The sequence below is a fragment of the Blennius ocellaris genome (assembly GCF_963422515.1).
Source record: "Blennius ocellaris genome assembly, chromosome: 18".
In the NCBI taxonomy this organism is placed as follows: domain Eukaryota; kingdom Metazoa; phylum Chordata; class Actinopteri; order Blenniiformes; family Blenniidae; genus Blennius; species Blennius ocellaris.
This window is the reverse complement of record NC_137667.1, coordinates 12,153,339-12,173,669: the sequence shown is the minus strand read 5'-3', so window position 1 is coordinate 12,173,669 and position 20,331 is coordinate 12,153,339. Positions and strand designations below refer to the sequence as shown.

The window sequence follows — 20,331 nt, the reverse complement described above, 5'->3', positions numbered from 1 at the left end:
TCACAATATGTAAAGTGTCGGTTTGTGTAGTTTAGTTGTATTTGGTGGTGCAACAAGTGGTAGAGGAATTTGTAACAACCAGGAATAATGGCCAATAAGAATGTTTTGGACATTTTGAATGTAATAAAGTCGCAATAAATAAATGGCTAATAACATGAAAGAATTTTACAACTATGACTGAAAGAATGTTGCATAGTATAAATCCTTAACGAATGATTATGATGATTATCCCATCCACTCTACCTATTTTTCATAAGCAAACTATACAAACCCTGCAAAAACTGCTTTTATTTTGAAGAAATACATTAATTATATTATGATGGAGCTTTCTGTCTGCTCTGTCTACATGCTTGAATGCAACATAATGCTGCCAAGTCATCATTATAGATATACATATAATCAAATATTAGTTTATTCGGAGGGGGTGAACTGGTGTACCTAATGTTTTGACCGGTGAGTGTGTATATATAATCATAGGTACATTTATTTGATGATAACATCGAGCACATCCTCAGTATTACTGCATTCATGCCAGGAAATTCCTGATCGGCTCCATTTTTGGACTACTTGTGCATGCAAATGGATATAAGTAAAATTAATGTTGCATTAACAGCTATTAGTTTTTGTCATACCAAGTAAAACGAGTCACCCAGAGGTGAGTGTCCCAGGCATCTCTTTTAATAGGCTCTGAATGTCCCCACTTTAACCTTGTGTAACCTGAACATAAAGCTGATGCTTTATATGGTGGAAGCTTATTGCTTTCTGGGAATGAATTCTTCCTGAGAGAATGAACTTGGGTCATAAAAGTTCTAAAAGCCTAATCAGCCAAACTGCGCTGTTTATACACACGTTTAAATGTGAAGATAGAGAGACTAGCAATGTGCCGAAAGCTTTTTACAGTTTGTCTGTGTGTGTGTGTGTGTGCGTGTGCGTGCGTGTGCGTGTGCGTGTGCGTGCATGCAGACTCCATTCATTTTCAATGCAGGTAGCAAGTCCTTCTGCCAGAGGAGAGACGAGAGCATCAGCTGTAGAAATGTGCTCTTGTCCTCCAGGATATGGTGGAACATCATGTGAGGTAAACGCACGCACGCACGAAAAAGTTTCAATATTAATTAGAATTTTAGGAAAAACATTACCACATCCAAATATTACATTATGACCTTTACACTTGTTTTTCCTTCCATTCAAGACTCGTACATGCGCTGCTATTGAATTAACAAACAACTACAATTGATACAAAATGAGGAGTTTCTTTCAGCATAACTGCAACATTGATTTATAGCTTCATATTTTTTAAATCAAACATGCAAACAGACGTGACAAGTGACAGCCCGGCTTTTCTAAATGAGCTGGTTGTGTGTGTTTCAGTCATGTATTCTTGGTTTTCGGAGAGTCAATGGGAATCTGTACAGTGGTGTGTGTGAACCCTGCCACTGCTACGGACACTCGATGCAATGCCACGAAGTCACAGGACACTGCCTGGTAGGGCTTTTACTCTGGTTGAATATGTTGTTTTTATTATGTCTGTTTTACTATTTGGCTGCATTCTTCCTCTTACTAGTTGATTTGTTTGTTTTTATTAGTAAGCCAAAAAAATAGCAGCACTAAGATCATGTGTTACAAATAAAAATAAATATATTTTATTAATATATCAATTGGTAAACTATCGAACTTTCTGGAATTGGTGGATGCACATTTTAATGAATATAAGTAATATCCTTTTTCAACTGAATTGTGTAATTGTGATTGCATGAAACAATGAAAATGTGTTTATTGTGTTTCTTGTGTTCAGATCATGTGTGTTATTACTACAGTATGGTATTAAGACATAATTATATTTTTATTTGTTGTTACTGTCAACAGCATTCCGCTTTTTACAAGTTGAGCTCAGATTGTTGTGAGCCATGGTTTAATTTTTAACAAACATACAATTGAAATTTCATCTATGAATTCTTCAAAGCCCCTCCAAAAAGCAGCTTGTTTGGAGAGATCACAAGCAAAGAAAAACCCATGTTCTGCATTAATTTGACACAATTCACATGGACAATACCATGTGTCCAAGATGATTTACCTCTACCTCTACTCATTTTATCTTGTTTATTTAAGCTATTTTGAATTTGCCTTCTTGTGGTTGTTGGGGGAACTGCAAGAGAATCGCTCCTTTATGAACACACACACCAACCTTCACACATGGATCTACACACACACACACACACACACACACACACACACACACACACACACACACACACACACACACACACACACACACACACACACACACACACACACCGAGTCTCTACATTGCCCTAGGCTTAAGCTGTCAGTTAGCATCAAAATAAATACACACACACACACACACAAACAAAGACATACTATATATGCACTGTTGCACACACGAGCACACACGAACACACACACACACGCACACACTGAACCCAGACACACAGGCTGCTGGGTTTTGTTTTACCATGTGATGTTTTATTATAGATGAGGAGGATGCTGGGATATGTCAGAGGGAGATGCACTCTCAGAACAAGACAACAGACCGACAGGCAGGAAGGTTCTTGCTCTGTCTTAGACACACACACGCACACCAGAAGTGCACAAACAGAACAACAGTTTGACACCAACTCACACACAGTGACAGGCAGATTGATACACACACACACACACACACACACACACACACACACACACACACACACCCGGACCCTAACTCTTTCCTCCCTGAAGAGGCCAGCGATTGCTGGCTGTAGTTGGATGACTGAACGATACCAAGGTCCTATAGGTGAACACAGTATGTTGATGTCAGTGTGTGTTTCAGAAGTGGAGGAGAAGTGATTTGGATCATAGCTGACACACATTTGATAGCACAGGCAAACAAACAATGTTGTTAATTGAAATGCTAAATGTGTCTCCCAAGAAAATACAACATATAAAGCTTACTGTATTTTCCGCCCTATAAGGCGCACCTAAATACCTCAAATTTTCTTAAAAGCTGCCAGTGCGCCTTATAGCCCGGTGCGCCATATATATGGACGATTGTTCTACTCCAGGCTGCTATTTGACAGCTGAATAACTAGAAGCTTTTATTTTGACAACTCTAACTTTGCAACTGGATCTTCAGTGCGGACGAGACTCCGCACAACACCTTAATCACTCATGGTTGCACACCAACGTTCTAACAAACCAAAATAAACTAGATGAAATAATTACTCCCTAAACTGGGGAACAAAAACACAGCATAAACACAATCAACACCAAGCCCAACAACGAGCCACAATAACCTCCAACAACACAAAACATGAATTTGTCGCTGCAAGGCATGATGTCCCATCATGCCTTGCAGCGACCTGAGCTCCTCAGTGCAGCCGATAGAAACTCCCATAATTCATTGCAGCTGTTTGTGGTGTTTTAAATGCAATTATTGGGGGTTATATTTGGTTTGTGGTGTCGGTAATAATTGTGTTGTGTTGTGTTTTTGTTGCTTAGTTCATGTAGTTTAGTTTATTATTATTTTTATTATTACCGGTAGTTGTAAGTTGTCAACCAGTAGTGAAGAAGGTTTTGTGTGTAGTGTGGTACTGGCATAGGCTGCAGGTAGGACTATCAAAATAAAGCATGTGCACCTCTCTGGGTGTTAGAAGCAATGGAAAATGTAACTTAATGGCTTTGAGCTATAAATGTTGCTGACCACTGGTCTGTTCCATGTGCCTTATAGGGCAGTGCGCCTTATATATGAATGAAGTTGTAAATTATGTCAATCAATGTAGGTGCACCTTATATCCCGGTGCACCTTATAGGGCAGAAAATATGGTAATTCCTCTTATGGAGACGTCTTCTTTGTCTTTTGGTTGCTCCTCTACACAATTTCAAACCCAGAAACAATACAATACAATACAACAAACTCATGGTCCTCATAACTTTGTACCTTTCTAACTTTAAAACACTAATTCCACATGAATAGAGCTTTTTTTTTTTCTCTGTTAGCTTTTCTGTTTGGTTTTTCCTTTTTTACAACTAAGATCCTGAAATAAATGTAAACCTCTACTTAACATCCTTTGTAGTTCAGTAGTAATTGTAAAAAATAAAACGTTTTTAGCATTGGTCATTCCGAGCTCCCTGGAATGACGTAACTGGTGTTTAATTTGTTTGTCACTTGAAGGATTGCTCCCACAACACTGGCGGACCCCACTGTGACTCCTGCCTCCCTGGTTATTACGGCGACGCCACTCGGGGCTCACCTGCAGACTGTCAGCCCTGCGCCTGCCCACTCAATCTTCCGAGCAACAAGTAGGTTGTGAAGACTCAGAGATTAATGCTGCCCTGACAGCACGATTTAATCAAACGCTTCAATCTATCAGCGCTGACCTCTCTAACGCTGCGGCCCCATTTCTCTCTTTTTGAACCCTCTCCTCATAATCCTCTTCTCTCTTGTCCTTTCCCGATACTCTCACTATTTTTTGTTCTCCTTTTTTCTTATTTCAAGGCTGCCGCCGCAGCTCGAGCCTTCATCACTATGGGTTGGAATTTAATTGTAATGACATTAACAGAAATATCACCACCGCAGGTAGATGCATCCATACAAGTGGAAAAGCATCATCCCTGTGGGTGGAAATGTCATTGTCATCTGCACAATCAACACAAGTGCTCAGACAAAAGTTAACATGGTGGAAAATGCAAACCTCCTACAAGCAATTAAGGAATTTAAAATGCGGTACCGTACTGCTTCTCTCATATGGAAGGCCACTCATGCTGTGCCCGCGTTACATATTGACTGAAGAGTTGATTAGAGGACACCAAGCATCTTTTTTAAGAATGCAGCAATCTTAAACAATCAAATAAATATATGGAAAAACACATTTTAAAGACAGTCCTAAAGTCCTCATCCTTGTTCTGTCTTGTTTCCTTTGTTTCATATTTTATGAATATTCTTCGGTTTTCTAATGTACATTGCTTTTGTTAATGCTTACTCAAAAAATTAAAACAAGGAAGAAAAGTATAACACTTAATGTAGTTAATGTAAATCAGAAATGCTTAATTGTTAATCAAAAAAGGGTATTGTTACAACTATTGTAACAATTATACTGTAGGTATATTTTCAATATGATTTTTGTATGAATTTTAAGGGGATAATGTTAACATTGTTGGGTGTAGTGCTTGAGCTGTTATGTTTTCTTAGTAGTCATCATTGTTTGGAGTGTTTTACTTCATTTCAGGAGAATACCTTAAAAAGAGCTCAAATCTGGTTAACATTTGCAAATATAGCACCAGACATCAGGGTCTTGGGAAGCTTGAGAGAAGAAACCAACTCTTCAAACCAAACACAAATAACTGGCCTTCAATTATGTCGCTCATTATTGTTACTGCTTCAGAAGTCACATTAGTCACATTCAGCCATTTAAGCACACACACACACACACACACACACACACACACACACACACACACACACACACACACACACACACACACACACACACACACACACACACACACACACACACACACACACACAAACACACGGCGAAGGCTGCCAAACAAGGTACTCAACCACCATTGGGAGCAATTTAAGGTTGAGTGTCTTGCTCAAGGACACTTCAACACATGACAGGGAGAGATGGGGGGATCGAAACCGCCAACCTCAGATTTGGAAGATGACAACAACACTTGAATTCTGTTTTTTCAATGATGGAAATGCGCAAACCTCCTCTCTCTCTCTCTCTCTCGCTCTCTCTCTCTCTCTCTCTCTCTCTCTCTCTCTCTCTCTGTCTGTGTCTGTGGAAGACCATTATTAGACTATAAAATTCATATAGATATAGCTGGTAATGTTTAGTCTGCAGCATGTGTAGTAAATGTGTAACCTGCCACATACAAGAAACTCCACTGGTGGTAGTAGCACCCTTGAGCTTTTTCGAATATTAACTTTATTTGTTACTCTCCCAAAACCTCTTCCCTCACTCAAATATTATAAATAATGTTTTTTTCCATCTGCATAGTTGAAAGTGTCCTCACCGCCTCTTACAAGCATATATGTAGTAAAACAGCCCCACGTGAACCCATTTATTGATCACATTTGTCAATAGACAGGTTCATCTGCAGTCAGTGTGCTGTGTGGTCCGATAGAAAAACATTGCATGGCGCGCTTCCTCCCACTGAATGGTTCACCTGTGCAAAATAATGCCTGAATCACTTCCAGAGCTCCACCTGTTAGTGTCGTCACCTGCAGTGTATGTGGCACAAACGATCATGATTGATGATGAGGAGCTGATAAAACAATCTCATCACAAGAACCCGTGGCTTTTTAGGTTGTTAAAATACACTGTGCACTATTCTTTCTGGTAGAATCTGTTGAATAACCATCTCAACCTAGAGGCCAGTATTAACTGTGCATTATAAGTTTTTAATATTGTAGATCTGCAGTCCTCCATATGACCAGACCGAGATGCTGCGTGTTAAATGTGGCAAGCAAAGACACACACACACACACACACACACACACACACACACACACACACACACACACACACACACACACATGCACATGCACATACGCACGCATGCACGCAATAGCAGCTGAGAATTTTGATGCAGTCACATCATGTCTAAAACCCGATGAGGCGCCAAAGACAGACACAGACTCTCTCTCTCTCTCTCTCTCTCTCTCTCTCTCTCTCTCTCTCTCTCTCTCTCTCTCTCTCTCTCTCTCTCTCTCTCTCTCTCTCTCTCTCTCTCTCTCAGGCAGTAATAATAGCTTGGAGGTGCCATGCCTTTCGACCCCTGAAAATAGCCATGTGGTCCCTGATGTTCACTGAGGCCACTCAGTCAAATACGCAGTCTGATTGTTCCACTTAGCAGTGGCGTCTATGCTGCTATGAGCATCTGATAAAGTGATGTCCATATTAGCAGGGGCGGTACCGTGGTGATTTATCCTCAATCAATAGAAATCAGTTTTGGCTTTCAGTGCTGTTTGTTTTACTTACACCCATGCCTAAATAACTGCGTCGTAGTCTTTTTTTTCATAGCTTTTGTCATTTGGATTTAAATCCACTTAAAATGCTTTGATAAAATTTATTGAGTTACTGGTTATTTACTTATCTCTGTGTGAGAATACATGAATTAACTAAGCTGACAAGTGTAGGGTTTGTATGTGACATTTGTTTGTCGGCCCTCCTGTTTAAAACATTTATCTTTTCAATCTTTGGAGATACTTCCCAGTTGTGTATTAATGGGTCTAAATTATAAAGACTTTTGATGAAAGCATATAATTTTATTGTCAGCATGTACACAAGCTGACTTTTCCTCCTGACACTCCTGCATTATTTATTCTATTAATTATCTTTAATGGAATGTAGACAGCATGTGAAGAAGTACTCTCCGAGCTCTCCTGCAGAAGGTTTCGTGTACAGGTGGCACTCTGTAAACACTGCAAACTGTGGTATTGTGTTCTATATGTATTAAAATGTGCCTAATAAATCCTTTAAAAGGCCCAGATATTCCCAGGACGTAGATATCCTCCCAACGAATGTGCGTGCTTGTCTCATATTATTTGTATTTCGATGTAGATCTTGATTATTTACAGATTAAAAAGGTTTTAGCAAGTCCTATTATTAGAGCATAAATCTTTGGACTGTGCTGCCTTGGCAATATGTGATTGGTTTCTAATTGTTTGTTAGTCCTAAAGGGAGTCTCGCATAAAAAAAACTAAAGATTGTGGTGTTTAATTGTGTTCATGGGTTTATCACCTGATGTATCACATTACCAGCTTCAGTCAAAACTGAGACTAGATAACCTCCGTTTCTGTGTGCCTTCACTTCCACTGGACAGCTGCTCTGATTTGAGTAATAATACTTGCAAGTTTGTAATGTGATTACATTGTAGAGGCAGCTATTATGACAAAAAATATTCAACCCAATTCAGCATGTTTGAAAAATAAGTCCTTATGCTATCTGTTATAACATATAAATGATGCTCTATAAATGTTTAATTATGGTACACATACAGCATAATGAAGGTAGGGAACACTTTTGTGCATCTATAGTGTTGTTTTAATTTCATGTTCTATTTCACCTCTATCCAAATTATGGTCACACATGGTGTCATCTCAGCTCACAATGAAACAAAGGCAGAATACAATCACACACATGGCTTCCACATACAGGCAACCAAAGGTGCTCACATCTTTTATTATTATTATAGGTGTATTACCTACTACACTGCATGGTGTTGATTTCAGGAACTTGGGTAGGATGGTACTTTTGACTACACACTGCAACAGCCACTCCAATGTAACAATCTTGTACTGGACATTATCAACATTTTTGAAAAAAAAAATAAAATAAATGAAGTGAACCAGAAATTGAGCCATTGGGCAACATTTTGCTTCTTATGACTGTGACAGAGGCTATTGATGAGCCTCTCTCACTGGATGACATAAGACCACAGATTCAAAGCCATGACAAGAGAGTCTGAATGCACACCTTTCATCTGGGAACATGCCAACATTGCACAATATTAATGAGCCACTAATACATCTAACGAAGGAGAAGGTTGGAGTATCTCCAGAAAGTCTATGTCAAACTTGCAAATCCCACACATAAAAGCCCCAAGCCTACAATCTAGCTGATAATATTCCTGTAAAAGTGCTATTATTTAGCATGCGAGAGAACGGATGAAGATGGATGAACAGTGTCCATAGTGAGTACATTTGAATTTTGCAAACTGTTTAAATTAAAAAAAAAAAAAAAACAACATTTGTAATCGCCTCCTTGTGTAAATGCAGGCAAGCTTATCTGTTACTCAGCGAGCCAATTAATGAGCCAGTCATTCAGCATGTGAAGCAGTCTGGGGCCTGGAACCCGAGCCAGCAGAACTATGTATAGTTTATGGAAGTGGGAGGGTGGCAGAGCGGGGGTAAGAGATGATCACTTTACACTGCCTCACTCTCTCAGTTCATTTCACTCACAGTTTGTAGGGAGGAAGAGAATTTTTCCAAAGCAGGGCTGCGTGGAAGTGCAGATGTGTATGGTTGTGTGTGAGAGCACTTGGCTGGAAATTAAATGTATGTTTGTCTGAGAGTGAATGAGAGCTGAGAAGCAGGGACGCAGGTGTGTGTGTGTGTGAGTGTGTGGTGAGAAGACAAACAATGGCCTTAACTCGCCTGTGTCTTCTCTTCTTCGTCCTCCCCCTCCTGTCTCTCTCCTCACTGGGACAACGCTACCGGACTCAACAACTTCAACTGCAATCTCTTCAACGTCGAAATGGGAACTATAACAGCTTCAGCCCCACCTGCCACGTAGGGGAAGAGGGGGAGTTGCTGTGCGACCGGTGCCAGCCCGGATACTCAGGACCACGATGTGACAGGTAGCACACGATCACACGAATACCACAAGAACTATGCACTTATAAAAACAACATCAGTCCTAAAACTGTGTATTGAATGTTAAATTACAGCAGAAATCTGCAATTTTACAAAGTGTGAAAGCCACCAAAAGGAAGTTTTTCCTATGAAAAAGCATAACTATAGCGCAGCACCTCTACAGAATCAGACTCTCAAAACTCTTAGGAGGTAAACATCAGGTACTAAGAGTTAAACTTGGAATTGGGGTGCTTAAAATGGACAATGAAGTCGGTCCCTGCTGCCGCCCTTCAAAATGTGGACTATAAAGTACAAAAAAACGTTAACAACATTAATGTTAGGATGTCACATTGGTTGCAATTTATTTAACATCTGGTTCTCAAGTACAGTTGCAGGGCTACTAAGCAGCTTAAGTGGTAAAAAATAAGAAAATATGTTTAGCACATTTAGTCTAGTCCTTTACTTCCAAATAATTTCTGGATTTTTTTATTTGTTTTTCAACATTGAAATGAAGAGTTTCATCTTTATGCAACTGTTGATACCATGTCACAAACAGAATATTGCTACTAAAGCTGTGTGTCTGTTAATTAAGTGTATTAAATCAATGTGCACCCTGTTTGCTCAGTAGTAGTTACTAAGTATTTCCAATATCTAAAGTATATCTGGTTCAAATATGATCACTCTCCTCCTCTCTTCATCCAAGAAACCAGTATTGTATTAATTTTCGATGAAACCACGCACCCCATGAACCACATGTTTGAATTAAAATCTGGCTGGTTGGTAAAATTCGAAGGAATGTTGATGTCACTTAATTGTGAATTCAACTCTCTTCTACAGTTTAATATCTTTAACAGTAAGCATCACTTCGGACGTTTTTGTACAATGTGTGTTTGTTTTCATAGTCGTGATATTATTGCTAAAGCAACTACTTAATTTAAAGTACATATTCATACGCGAGTGCACTAAAACCATTTGTTTTTTTCTCATTTTCTTGCCCAAGAATATTTCAAGTGCATCAAGTTGAGAGTCAACCGTTACCAAATGCGAGCAGAAACTTGCTCCTCGTTAACAGTTTTTTTAGCCGGCTATGTCTCACCCACCGTCCATCTTTCTGTCTCATGAAACCAGCTCGATTGACATTCTTGTTTCATTAGCCGTGCGTCTCTCGCTACCAGCCCGACTCTAATGAGAGGACCGTCTCTCAGGACACTAATCCTGTGAAAACTTCAGGCTATGCTGTCATACGGTGACGCACACTGAGTCAATATACTCTCAGTACATATTGAACTTTGTCTTGTTTATATAGAAAAGGTTGCATGCGCGTTGAATATTCTTCTATCCTGTATGGCTGAAATCTAAAGCGTGAGGTTGGCTGCAAATCTGTCTTTTTCTGCTTTTTCTGCTTTAATTGAATGGGCTTTAATGACAAGTGTATTAAAAAGGTTTCTATCAGAACACTTAATAAACAATCTCACATGTTGGGAATCACAGTATTCATAGTGGTTTCTCATAAACCACTCTCAACTATCAATGATATGGGTTCTGACTAATATATACTTCATCAATTCGTATTCCTTCATTGACAAGTAATACAATCACACGTAAGTACCAAGTAACATCCAAAAATAAACATTTTTCATAATGGTAAGTACAGAGGCAAAGTGACACATTTCAAATCGTCTACTCCAAGTGAGGCATCATGGGAGTGCTTGGTCAGTTTAAAGTCACCATGCATATATTAAAGACTAAAGAAATCAGGTAACAATTAAGTGCAAAACAGAAATTTTTTTTGATAACAACCATGAATATCACCTTTAATCATAAATACCCACGTTTCTACACAATACCGGGGTTTTTTTTTTTTTTTTATATACGAAAAGGACTCTCAGTGAAATTGAAACGAAAAGCAGGTGAAGGTATCCGGACATGCGTCGGTAATGAGAATTTACCATGTAGTTTGCTTGATAATTGTGGAAATTATAATACAATGATAATATGGGCATTTATTCTGATGGAACGTTCCTTTTTTTTGTGGAAATTATGGAAAATATCATAATTACTATCAATATCTCTTGTAGTAAAACAAGTTTACATATGCTAACATATCCAAGCATTAGTAATTTGTCTATTTTTCCTATAACTTATGAATGTTACCCAGAATGATTCATTTTATTCTTGGTTAAGGTTCAAAAAGTTCAGCCTTGTTTAAACCAGGCATCTCAAAATGTGTCAACCATTATTACAGAAATCGGTGTTACAACTTTCAATCATCCATCAACATTATCCTGGACAACAATTTCACATTTATTAATACGTCAAATGGTTTTCTGTCACAAGTATGAATGACACATGACTTCTTGCTATAAAACTGGGTCTACTTTCTGAGAATAACCTTTGAAAATGCCGGATATTTTGTTCCATGAGTCAGAGGGTTTTTTGTTTTTTTCTGCTATCTGCATTGTTAAATATACTTAACTTTAACATCATGCATGGTGAATGCTGTTAGGAGGGGCTGTTTATAGTTGTTGCTGCCGGTGGTGAACATGGCCTGCATAGTCTGCATGCCTGTCTGCCTTTTAGGCTTTTTATAAACCTTTACCCCTGAAAGGCAAAATGACTTATTGTGAGACTTTTTTTTTTTAACACCTGTCTGTTGCTAAGTGTCATCTGGACCAAATTACTGTCCAGTCAGGACAGGCTTGGACATTTCCGTTTTTTTACTCCAGTATAAGTAAAAAAAATTAAAGTATATTGTTGTTTTTTAAAACTTTGTTGATAAGCAGTGCCTTTTTAAGGCATCTTGAACTGTTTAGTGGTGCGGATGTGCACACACACACACATAACTATTGTTATTATAATGCTATGTTCATCAATTTGAATACACCTGGTTAAATATTATTTAACATTTGACTTAACTTAGAAACTCCCATGGAGAACTTTTAAATGCATAATGGACATTTGTTGATGTCAGTTGATCACTCTTAATTTCATCCCTTTCTGCGACTTCAGTGCGGATAATAGCCACCCTTGGCTGTTTTGATCTTTTCAGTGTAACTGTCAGTGGTCCCCATAGAGGTTAAAATATTTAACGAGCCAGTTTTAAGATCGGGAATCGGGAGAGTACCAATATTTGTGTTCAATTGTAGAGAGTACAAGTAAAAAGTCTATCTGTGGTAGCAAAATTTACTTGACACTTCTGGTGGTTAAAATTCATTTGCACATCTCTTTTAAAGAATAGAAATTTGTGTGTTTTCATTTAGAAAAGTATTTGTGCCAGTGTATGTTTGTGTGTGTGCAAGAAGAAAGTTTGCATACCTGCAGCTGAACATACTAAATCCACCTGTGTATGCATTTTTAATTTCATGTGGATGTGTTGCTCTGGAGCCATATGGTGCTTCAGTCACACAAGGACTGGTTGGTTCCTTGAAGGGAGAGAAGAAAGAGCGACAGTTGGCTGCTATTTCCTGCATTGACTCCCATATAAGAATCCATAGGAGCTGATGCCATGTACAATGATATTCATATTATTAATGGAAGTATTAAAGAGGTAATCAGCAGCTGGTGCTTCTTGCTCTATTAGCCTAATTGATACCTGCTATGCACTACCTGCTATTACACTTCATTATCTACAGTGCTTTTGTTGGTGTTAGTGCCAGTGGTAATTAATTGTAATGTGCCAATTTGTCTGTATTATGGGCTTTAACAAAATAAGCTACTCTATTCCTCCCATGTTAATAGACTATCCACTCACTGCTAAGTGATTCTGGTTTTCAATTTCCCCTCCATAAACAGCCATTTAGAGTATAGCTGAAAGCTCTTAAATGCAGCTACTTAACAAATATGGCTGCTAATACAATTAAGCGTCCTAAGCCCCTTAGAGTCCACCAACATTTGTGGATGGTATTAGTCTTGTAGATAAAACATTTCAGGTATTACACATTAATTTAGTTTCAGGTAACGTTGTGCCAACAAGCTGCTGATATGACAGTTAATACGACCTCACAAAACCAGGCAACGGGAGCATTTGAAGGGTGTCTGACAACCTTATTGTATTTGTTGTAATTGCTGTATGGATTAGAATAATCCCACTTAAAGCTCCAGTGTTGGTGCACCCTTTCAGGTGGTCGAAACCCCTTGTAGAGCCTTTATTGGTCGGGCAATGGCAACCTAAAACATTTGAAAGGAATGCTGCTGTTTTTTGGGTGGATACTGTCTCTCAAACCTGTGATCTCAATACAAATGTAAAGCTAAAATATATTTATTTTTCCAGAAACTCTAAACCACTTCAGCCTTTATATTTAAGTATGAGCTATTCAACCTCTTTCATTTTGTGTATAAGCTCAGTTAATGTAATGCAAGCTTTTCAATGTTGTTGATGATATGGAATCATGCACCACCAGAGCAAATATTGACAGACATAAAGCTGCTTCAGACAGCACAAAACCATTTGGTCTCACAGATGTTCCTTCATTCAACATTTCTAAAACATTTTCAATGTGTTTTAGTTTTGCTTTTCATCATGAATATTGAAATCCATAGATTTACATATGCTTCAAAGAGTCAAAGAAACATAGGTGATGGGGGACCAGAGGTAGTCCATGGCATTAAATTTCTATTCTGGAGTTCTGCAGCCTTTTTGACCAAAAGAGCCAAATTTGTGACTTTCAACCAAATAATATTTAGCTGGAGAGACAAACATGTTTGACCTTTGAATTGAGGCTCACACAGATTGTGAAAGTTCCTTTTATATTTTTCATACAAAAACTCTTCTTAATTTTTTTTTAATGTTGCATTTATGAAGTATAAGTTGCTGTTCAGGATGGTAAACATTTAGTTACATGTTCAGCTGTTTTTGTACTTTATTTGAACATGTCTGCCTTTTTTTCCCATTATGTTTTGGAGAGTTTTGACATTTCAGCCATTTTAGTCATGTGTGCTCTTTTCTAAACAGTTTTAAACATTTTCCCCCTTCCAATTTTAAGTCTTTGTATACATGCTTTTCTTTTAAACAGTCTAGTAATTTAAAGTTTTCTTTTTTTTAAGTGTTTTAGCATTTTTACTCACATTTTTTTCCACGTTTGTGCCATGTTTTAAAGCCCTTTTCAACCAAGAGATAAGAGTCCTTTTTAAAATGACTCTGGCGTGCACATAAAATAAACGTGAGATTAAATGTTTATTTAGGTATGCTTTTGTGAAAGCCTCAGGGAGCCACTACAGAGAGGCTAAAGAACCACATGTGGCTCCAGAGCCGCAGACCTCCGCTCTATTCATTAGAGACACACACATACACAAGACAAGTATAACTTTATAATCTGGACCTTGCATACATGTATCTGTTTCTCTCTATGTAACTCTGTACCAAATCTGCTCACTACTTCCTGTGCACATTGATGGTTTTGAGCAGGTGTTTTTAAAGTCTCCCTAATATATCTCCTTCAGCTCTCAGGTTTGTCGTCTATAAATATCTTTACTTCCTCTGAGGGCAAAGTACATGCACACACACTTGCTGATAGAATAGAATAGAATAGAATAGAATAGATGCAGAAAACTGTGAGTAGAGTGAAGTACAGTGGAACAGTGCTTAGTAGAAAATAACAAATAGAATAGAACAGCTCTATACAGAACAGAACAGGACAGAAAATACATATAATAGGATTAAACAGTACAGGCTAGTATCGGATTGTATAAAAATATTGTTTTCTAATGTATAATGGAAATTTCAGACTGTGAATTTATCTTGGAAATGAATATAAACACAAACACACTTCCTACCCTCTTCATCAAGAAATGAGATTGCTGCCAGTTCAACTCCATACTTGACTACGGCAATGTACTTGTAACACACACACACACACACACACACACACACACACACACACACACACACACACACACACACACACACACGGGAAGCTAATAAACCAGTTCTATTGAGTACCAAGGAGGGTCAGTGGTAATAATGGCTGGCTGCTCTTGACTCCTTTGCTCTCTCTGTCCTTTCTATTCCCTCCTCTCTAAATTCAATTCTCCTTTCAATGGGAAGACCTTTCTCTACCTCCCCCCTCTCTCTCTCTCTCTCTCTCTCTCTCTCTCTCTCTCTCTCTCTCTCTCTCTCTCTCTCTCTCTCTCTCTCTCTCTCTCACTCTCCTCTCTCTCTCTCTCTCTCTCTCTCTCTCTCTCTCTCTCTCTCTCTCACTGTATATCCTTTGTCTTCTTCTCTTTGCTTTCTCTCTGTTCTCCCCTCTCTGCTTTCATCTCAACTCTCCTTTTAGCCTGTAGAGCTTTATTTCATCTCAGGCCTGTTTTATTTGGTTTCTGTGGCTCTTGTCACTCGGCGACACTCTCAGGCTAATATATTTCTCAGATAGCTGAACATTCGCCTTTTAATTAAACGAAAGAATCTGAAAAGGGAAAAATTTATAATAATAATCGACAGTAAACACATATACGTCTCCTTGTTCCTGCTCGAGGGTCCTAATGATCCCTTTGAATATTTGTCCTCATAAATGATAGCAATCAAAAGGATGTCACTTTTTATTAATGTTTTTTTTCATTGATTTTTCATTTCATTCAAACATAAAAAAAAAAAATCAATTACTTTTGGGTATTTGATCAGATGAAGAATATGTCACTTTACACTAAAATGTGTAACATTAAAGCATTTCCACAAGTCATAAAATGTATGGTGTGAGTGAAAGCAGCATTTGTAACATAAAATGTAACTTCTGGGATATAAATGTTTTGGTTTTTGTTAAACCGGCATATAAATCTTTTTGCCTTTTGGCAAAAGCAGCCTGAAGACATTACGTACTCCATACTTTTAAAAATCTGTAATAGTGCTATTTTAAGATATTTGTATGTAATTTTAAAGACTTGGGGTATTTAGTGATGCTTGGTTTTGTGGTGCCCTCGAGGTCTTTGTGTGTGTGTTCATCACTGAAATAATGTTAATCAGAAAGAGAATATTTAAATAATCCCAGGGGGAGATTATTTGTGACAGGGGCTCCATGTGAAGAGGATTCATAAAACAATAATATATAAATAAAATACTCCCATCAATGTCCTCTTCATGATGCTCAGAGAATACATCATAGTTAGTCTCCACAAAGTAGCCCTGCAGACAAAAAGAAAACACATCAGTCCATTTCCTCAGTGATTGAAAACAAAGTAATAGGTACAAGTACCATGTTGTGATCTGGTCTCCAAGAGGATGGAGGAATGCTGAGCTGTATGCATTTAAACCTACCATGAGGGCATTTAGGTGTTCAGTCTGAATTTAACAGTTGCAGTGTAGAAGACACCAAGTGCCAATTTCGGGTTAGAAGAAAGGGGAACAGTTAATGCAATATCATGTGAGATTTAACTGGGTTTATAATGTAGGTGAAGTCCCAAAGCAAGCCATTAAATATAGATGTATATCCAATGTATCAGATGGAGAGATGTGTTTACAGTAAGATTAGACAGATACTTTTAGCCTGGTAGCTTATCTTTAATAATCTAAGTCCATACCAGTCCCATACCTCCACCTTGATGCCCATTACTTATCCAGCCACTAATCCATCTGCTCCATCAAGAGTCACTCTCATCTGTTTTTTTTAGGCCTCGCTAAAAGACCTTTCTCACACTTGGACTTTTCAGTCTCTCGCATCTCTTTTCTCACCCATTTTGCCAGAGGAAAGAAATCCAATAGACATTCAAGTTTATACAGCTTCGGGTTAGCTGACAATGACAATATGGTTAAAATACTCACTTACGCAGATATTGTATATTCAGTGTAGGAATAAATACCAAATGCCATGGTGCCACTTAAAGCTGGTATGGTGATCAGCTGGTGAAGTTGTTGGACTGTCATGTTTTTGTTTATACTGGTTATATAAGTAGTAAAACCAGGAGCTAAATAGTGAAAGCATAATTCTCATCCCAGTCCCTCTACGATGGGCTGATTAGTCTCTTTTTCAAGCTGCCACTGTCTCAATAAAGACATCTGACAGGTTGTATGGTAAAACCTAGACCTTTCGATACTGCAGAATCTTTGCCAGTTTGCATTGTTGCCTCTTTGGACTTGACATGCGTGTGGTTTGTTATTCCAAATATAAAAGGCTGCAGACTTGAACATATTCCTATGTATCTTTTAACACTCACTCGCAGGCAGCTGATTATGTTTACAGTGCTGCCAACATATGAAGCTGAATTATCTCTGCTGCCTCCTAGATGTTCCAATGGACACTACGGCCAGCCCACCATACCAGGGGGATCCTGCCAGCCCTGTGATTGCCATGGCAACCTGGACCTATCCGTACCTGGCAGCTGCAACCCAATCACGGGCCAGTGTCTGCGGTGTCGCCAGGGCTATGGTGGCGGGGCCTGCGACAGCTGTGCCGAAGGTTATTATGGAGACGCCGTAACAGCAAAAAACTGCCAGCGTAAGTAATTAAACTTACCATCTTAGATTCTAAGATTACATACACTCAGTAATATTGTCGCCAACCCAATCAATGCCGATCACGTCCATATACATACGGAGCCAGGCCCTAGTTAATATTAGCTGTTTATTAAAAATTTGTGTTTTATGCTTCAGATTTGAGTTGGTGTAATCATACTTGGCAGATTTGATTTGATTTGATTTGATTAAAACAAGCTGGTGTGAATGCACTTCGAATGCAATTTAATGATAGGGTTTTCATAGATGCCGTCTAAAATATGTTTTCACTGAATAAGCAGGCTGAGACCTATTGAAGGAATTTGACACGAATGACATGAATAAATTTTTTAAGCACTTCATCAGCAATAGTAAGGCTGTTAAAACATATATATATATATATATATATATATGTGTGTATTAACATTTGTTTTACAATTATGAAAGGATTATGTTACAATGTATATTATCAAATGTGTTTAGCTAATATGATGTCTTATTAAATGATATAGCCCAAGCTCAAAAGGCAAAGGCAAATTCAAAACCACTCCAAAAGAAATTAGATTTTTGCCCCTTTTTGTTCTGTTTGGAAATGGAGTAATAGAACACATCACCAGTGTGACCACAGTTTATAATCAAGCTTTACATCCACTGTGTAAGGTAAACAATGTGTTACCATTGGTTAAATTCATATGGGTTTATTTTGGAGGGGATGTATTTTAAATTACTTAACCAACTAACTTATTTTTTGCACTGAAAGAAGAATTAATAGTAACTGCAATGAATTACTGATTTTCAATCATTTACATTGCCATTGGATTGCTCTTGTTTCCAGGTTATTCCTCAATATCAGTTTTGCAATCAGCAAAACTGCTCATGAGGACTTTTTGAGAAAATGTGTTATAAAAGAGCTCACGGTGCAGCTTGGATGTGATATCAAAAACACAGATTTCTTATGAAAGTCAGTTTTAGCTAAGCGATTGCGTTAATATTTTACTGAAATAAAAAAAAAAAAAGTACACCATCTGGAGTGTCTGTATGTGTGTGTGTGTGTGTGTGGACAAGCAGCTGTGCTGGTAGGAGGTGTGATGTCGGAGCAGCCCACTGGCTGCCAGCTGTGCTTAAGAGTGAGAATAAAAGCTATACCTGGGCAAAAATAAAAGAAAGAGATGAGAGGAAGAGTGGATAGGAGGGGGAAAGCAGTGGGAAAAATGAGATGGCAGGGAATACAGACATACAGATGGCTCTTGTTTGTGAAAATCTTCATTAAAACCTGTGCTGTTGACAAAAAAGGAGGCAGACAGAAAGACAGATTATCAGATAGCTCACACTGAGCGACAGACAGGCCGACTGATAAACAGACAGATAAAACTGTCAGGCCAGCACAAAAGCAGGTAGACCAGCTGACAGTGGGTATTAATGTGTATTTGATAGTTCATTGTTCTGTAGTTGTTTCCCCTCTCCTCCCAGCTAAATGGTTATTGATTAATCAGCCTGATCTATTGCTCTCCTACAGTGCTGATCGGCTGCTTGTGTCTGGGAGATGGAGAGTTGTTATTGATCCTGTACGAATGACAAAAGACCACCAAGAATTATTAAAACACAACAACTCCCTCCCTCCCTCTCTCTCCCTCTCTCTCTCTCTCTCTCTCTCTATCGTGAGCGCCTGACTTCTGCCCGTCTATCTTGCTCTCTCTGTCCGTTTCGCTCTCTCTATCACTCCCAGTCTTAATGAATTTTATTGAGTGGAGCAGGGGAGTTCAGACCGAGTCCATTTGCACACTATTAGACTGTAAAAATCCTTTACTTTTTCTTTTCATGTCAGTGTTTCCATCTTCGGCTATTATTGCTGCAGCCGTCGCGTCTCCTTGTTACGGGTGGTTCAGTTTAATTCCGTCAGAGGACAGAAAATGGTTTGATTTTGCCAGACAACGTGACCACAAAGCAGTTTGTCTGAGGAATAAATTGAAGAAAATGAACTCCTCTGATCATTTCTCACATTGAGAAAAAGTTGTTTGAAAGGTGTTGAATGTACGTGTGAATTGCGGGGTCACACATTTGTCCAACGGCAGGAAGTTAGTGGATATTTAATAATCCAATAATGTAGTTATGCTTTCTTTTTTCTTCTGTCCTTTTTGTGTTTGACACACACTGAACATCTCAGAGGTGATTCAAACAGTTGATCAATAAGCTCTTTTGGTGTCTTTGGAACAATTTACAGCTCTAAATGTTTCTTTCTTAATGTTGTTATGAAAGAGGCACTGGTACTTTTCAGAGGACTGAGGACTCCGAGAAGCAGTAAAATAAAATGATTTTAAAAAAACCCGGCATCTGCATTTCTGTTATCCCCAACAATCATGACTGAATTGTGGCAGCCAAGAAAAAGATCAAAATTCCCAAAATTTGGCAGCCTTATTGCAAGTACTGCCATTGAGCCACTTGTTTCGCCTCGTATTCAATATAAAAAGTCACTCAGCTGATTTGTAATAAGAAGTCCTCATTCAAGTGTGTTTCAATTTAACTGTAGGTAACAGAAATAGCTAGGCATTGG

At 38.4% G+C, this 20,331-nt stretch overlaps 1 protein-coding gene across 6 annotated transcripts in view; it reads left to right on the top strand.

Annotated features, from left to right (window-relative positions):
• lama2 (laminin, alpha 2) overlaps positions 1 to 20,331 on the top strand; it is a 188,298-nt gene that overhangs the window by 86,536 nt on the left and 81,431 nt on the right. For all 6 annotated transcript variants that reach the window (XM_080513776.1, XM_080513775.1, XM_080513773.1 and 3 more), the window contains 5 exons: positions 964 to 1,075; positions 1,369 to 1,482; positions 4,169 to 4,296; positions 9,280 to 9,366; positions 17,573 to 17,784. In XM_080513776.1, coding sequence (XP_080369902.1) covers positions 964 to 1,075; positions 1,369 to 1,482; positions 4,169 to 4,296; positions 9,280 to 9,366; positions 17,573 to 17,784 — 653 coding nt within the window. The remainder of the gene's footprint in view (positions 1 to 963; positions 1,076 to 1,368; positions 1,483 to 4,168; positions 4,297 to 9,279; positions 9,367 to 17,572; positions 17,785 to 20,331) is intronic.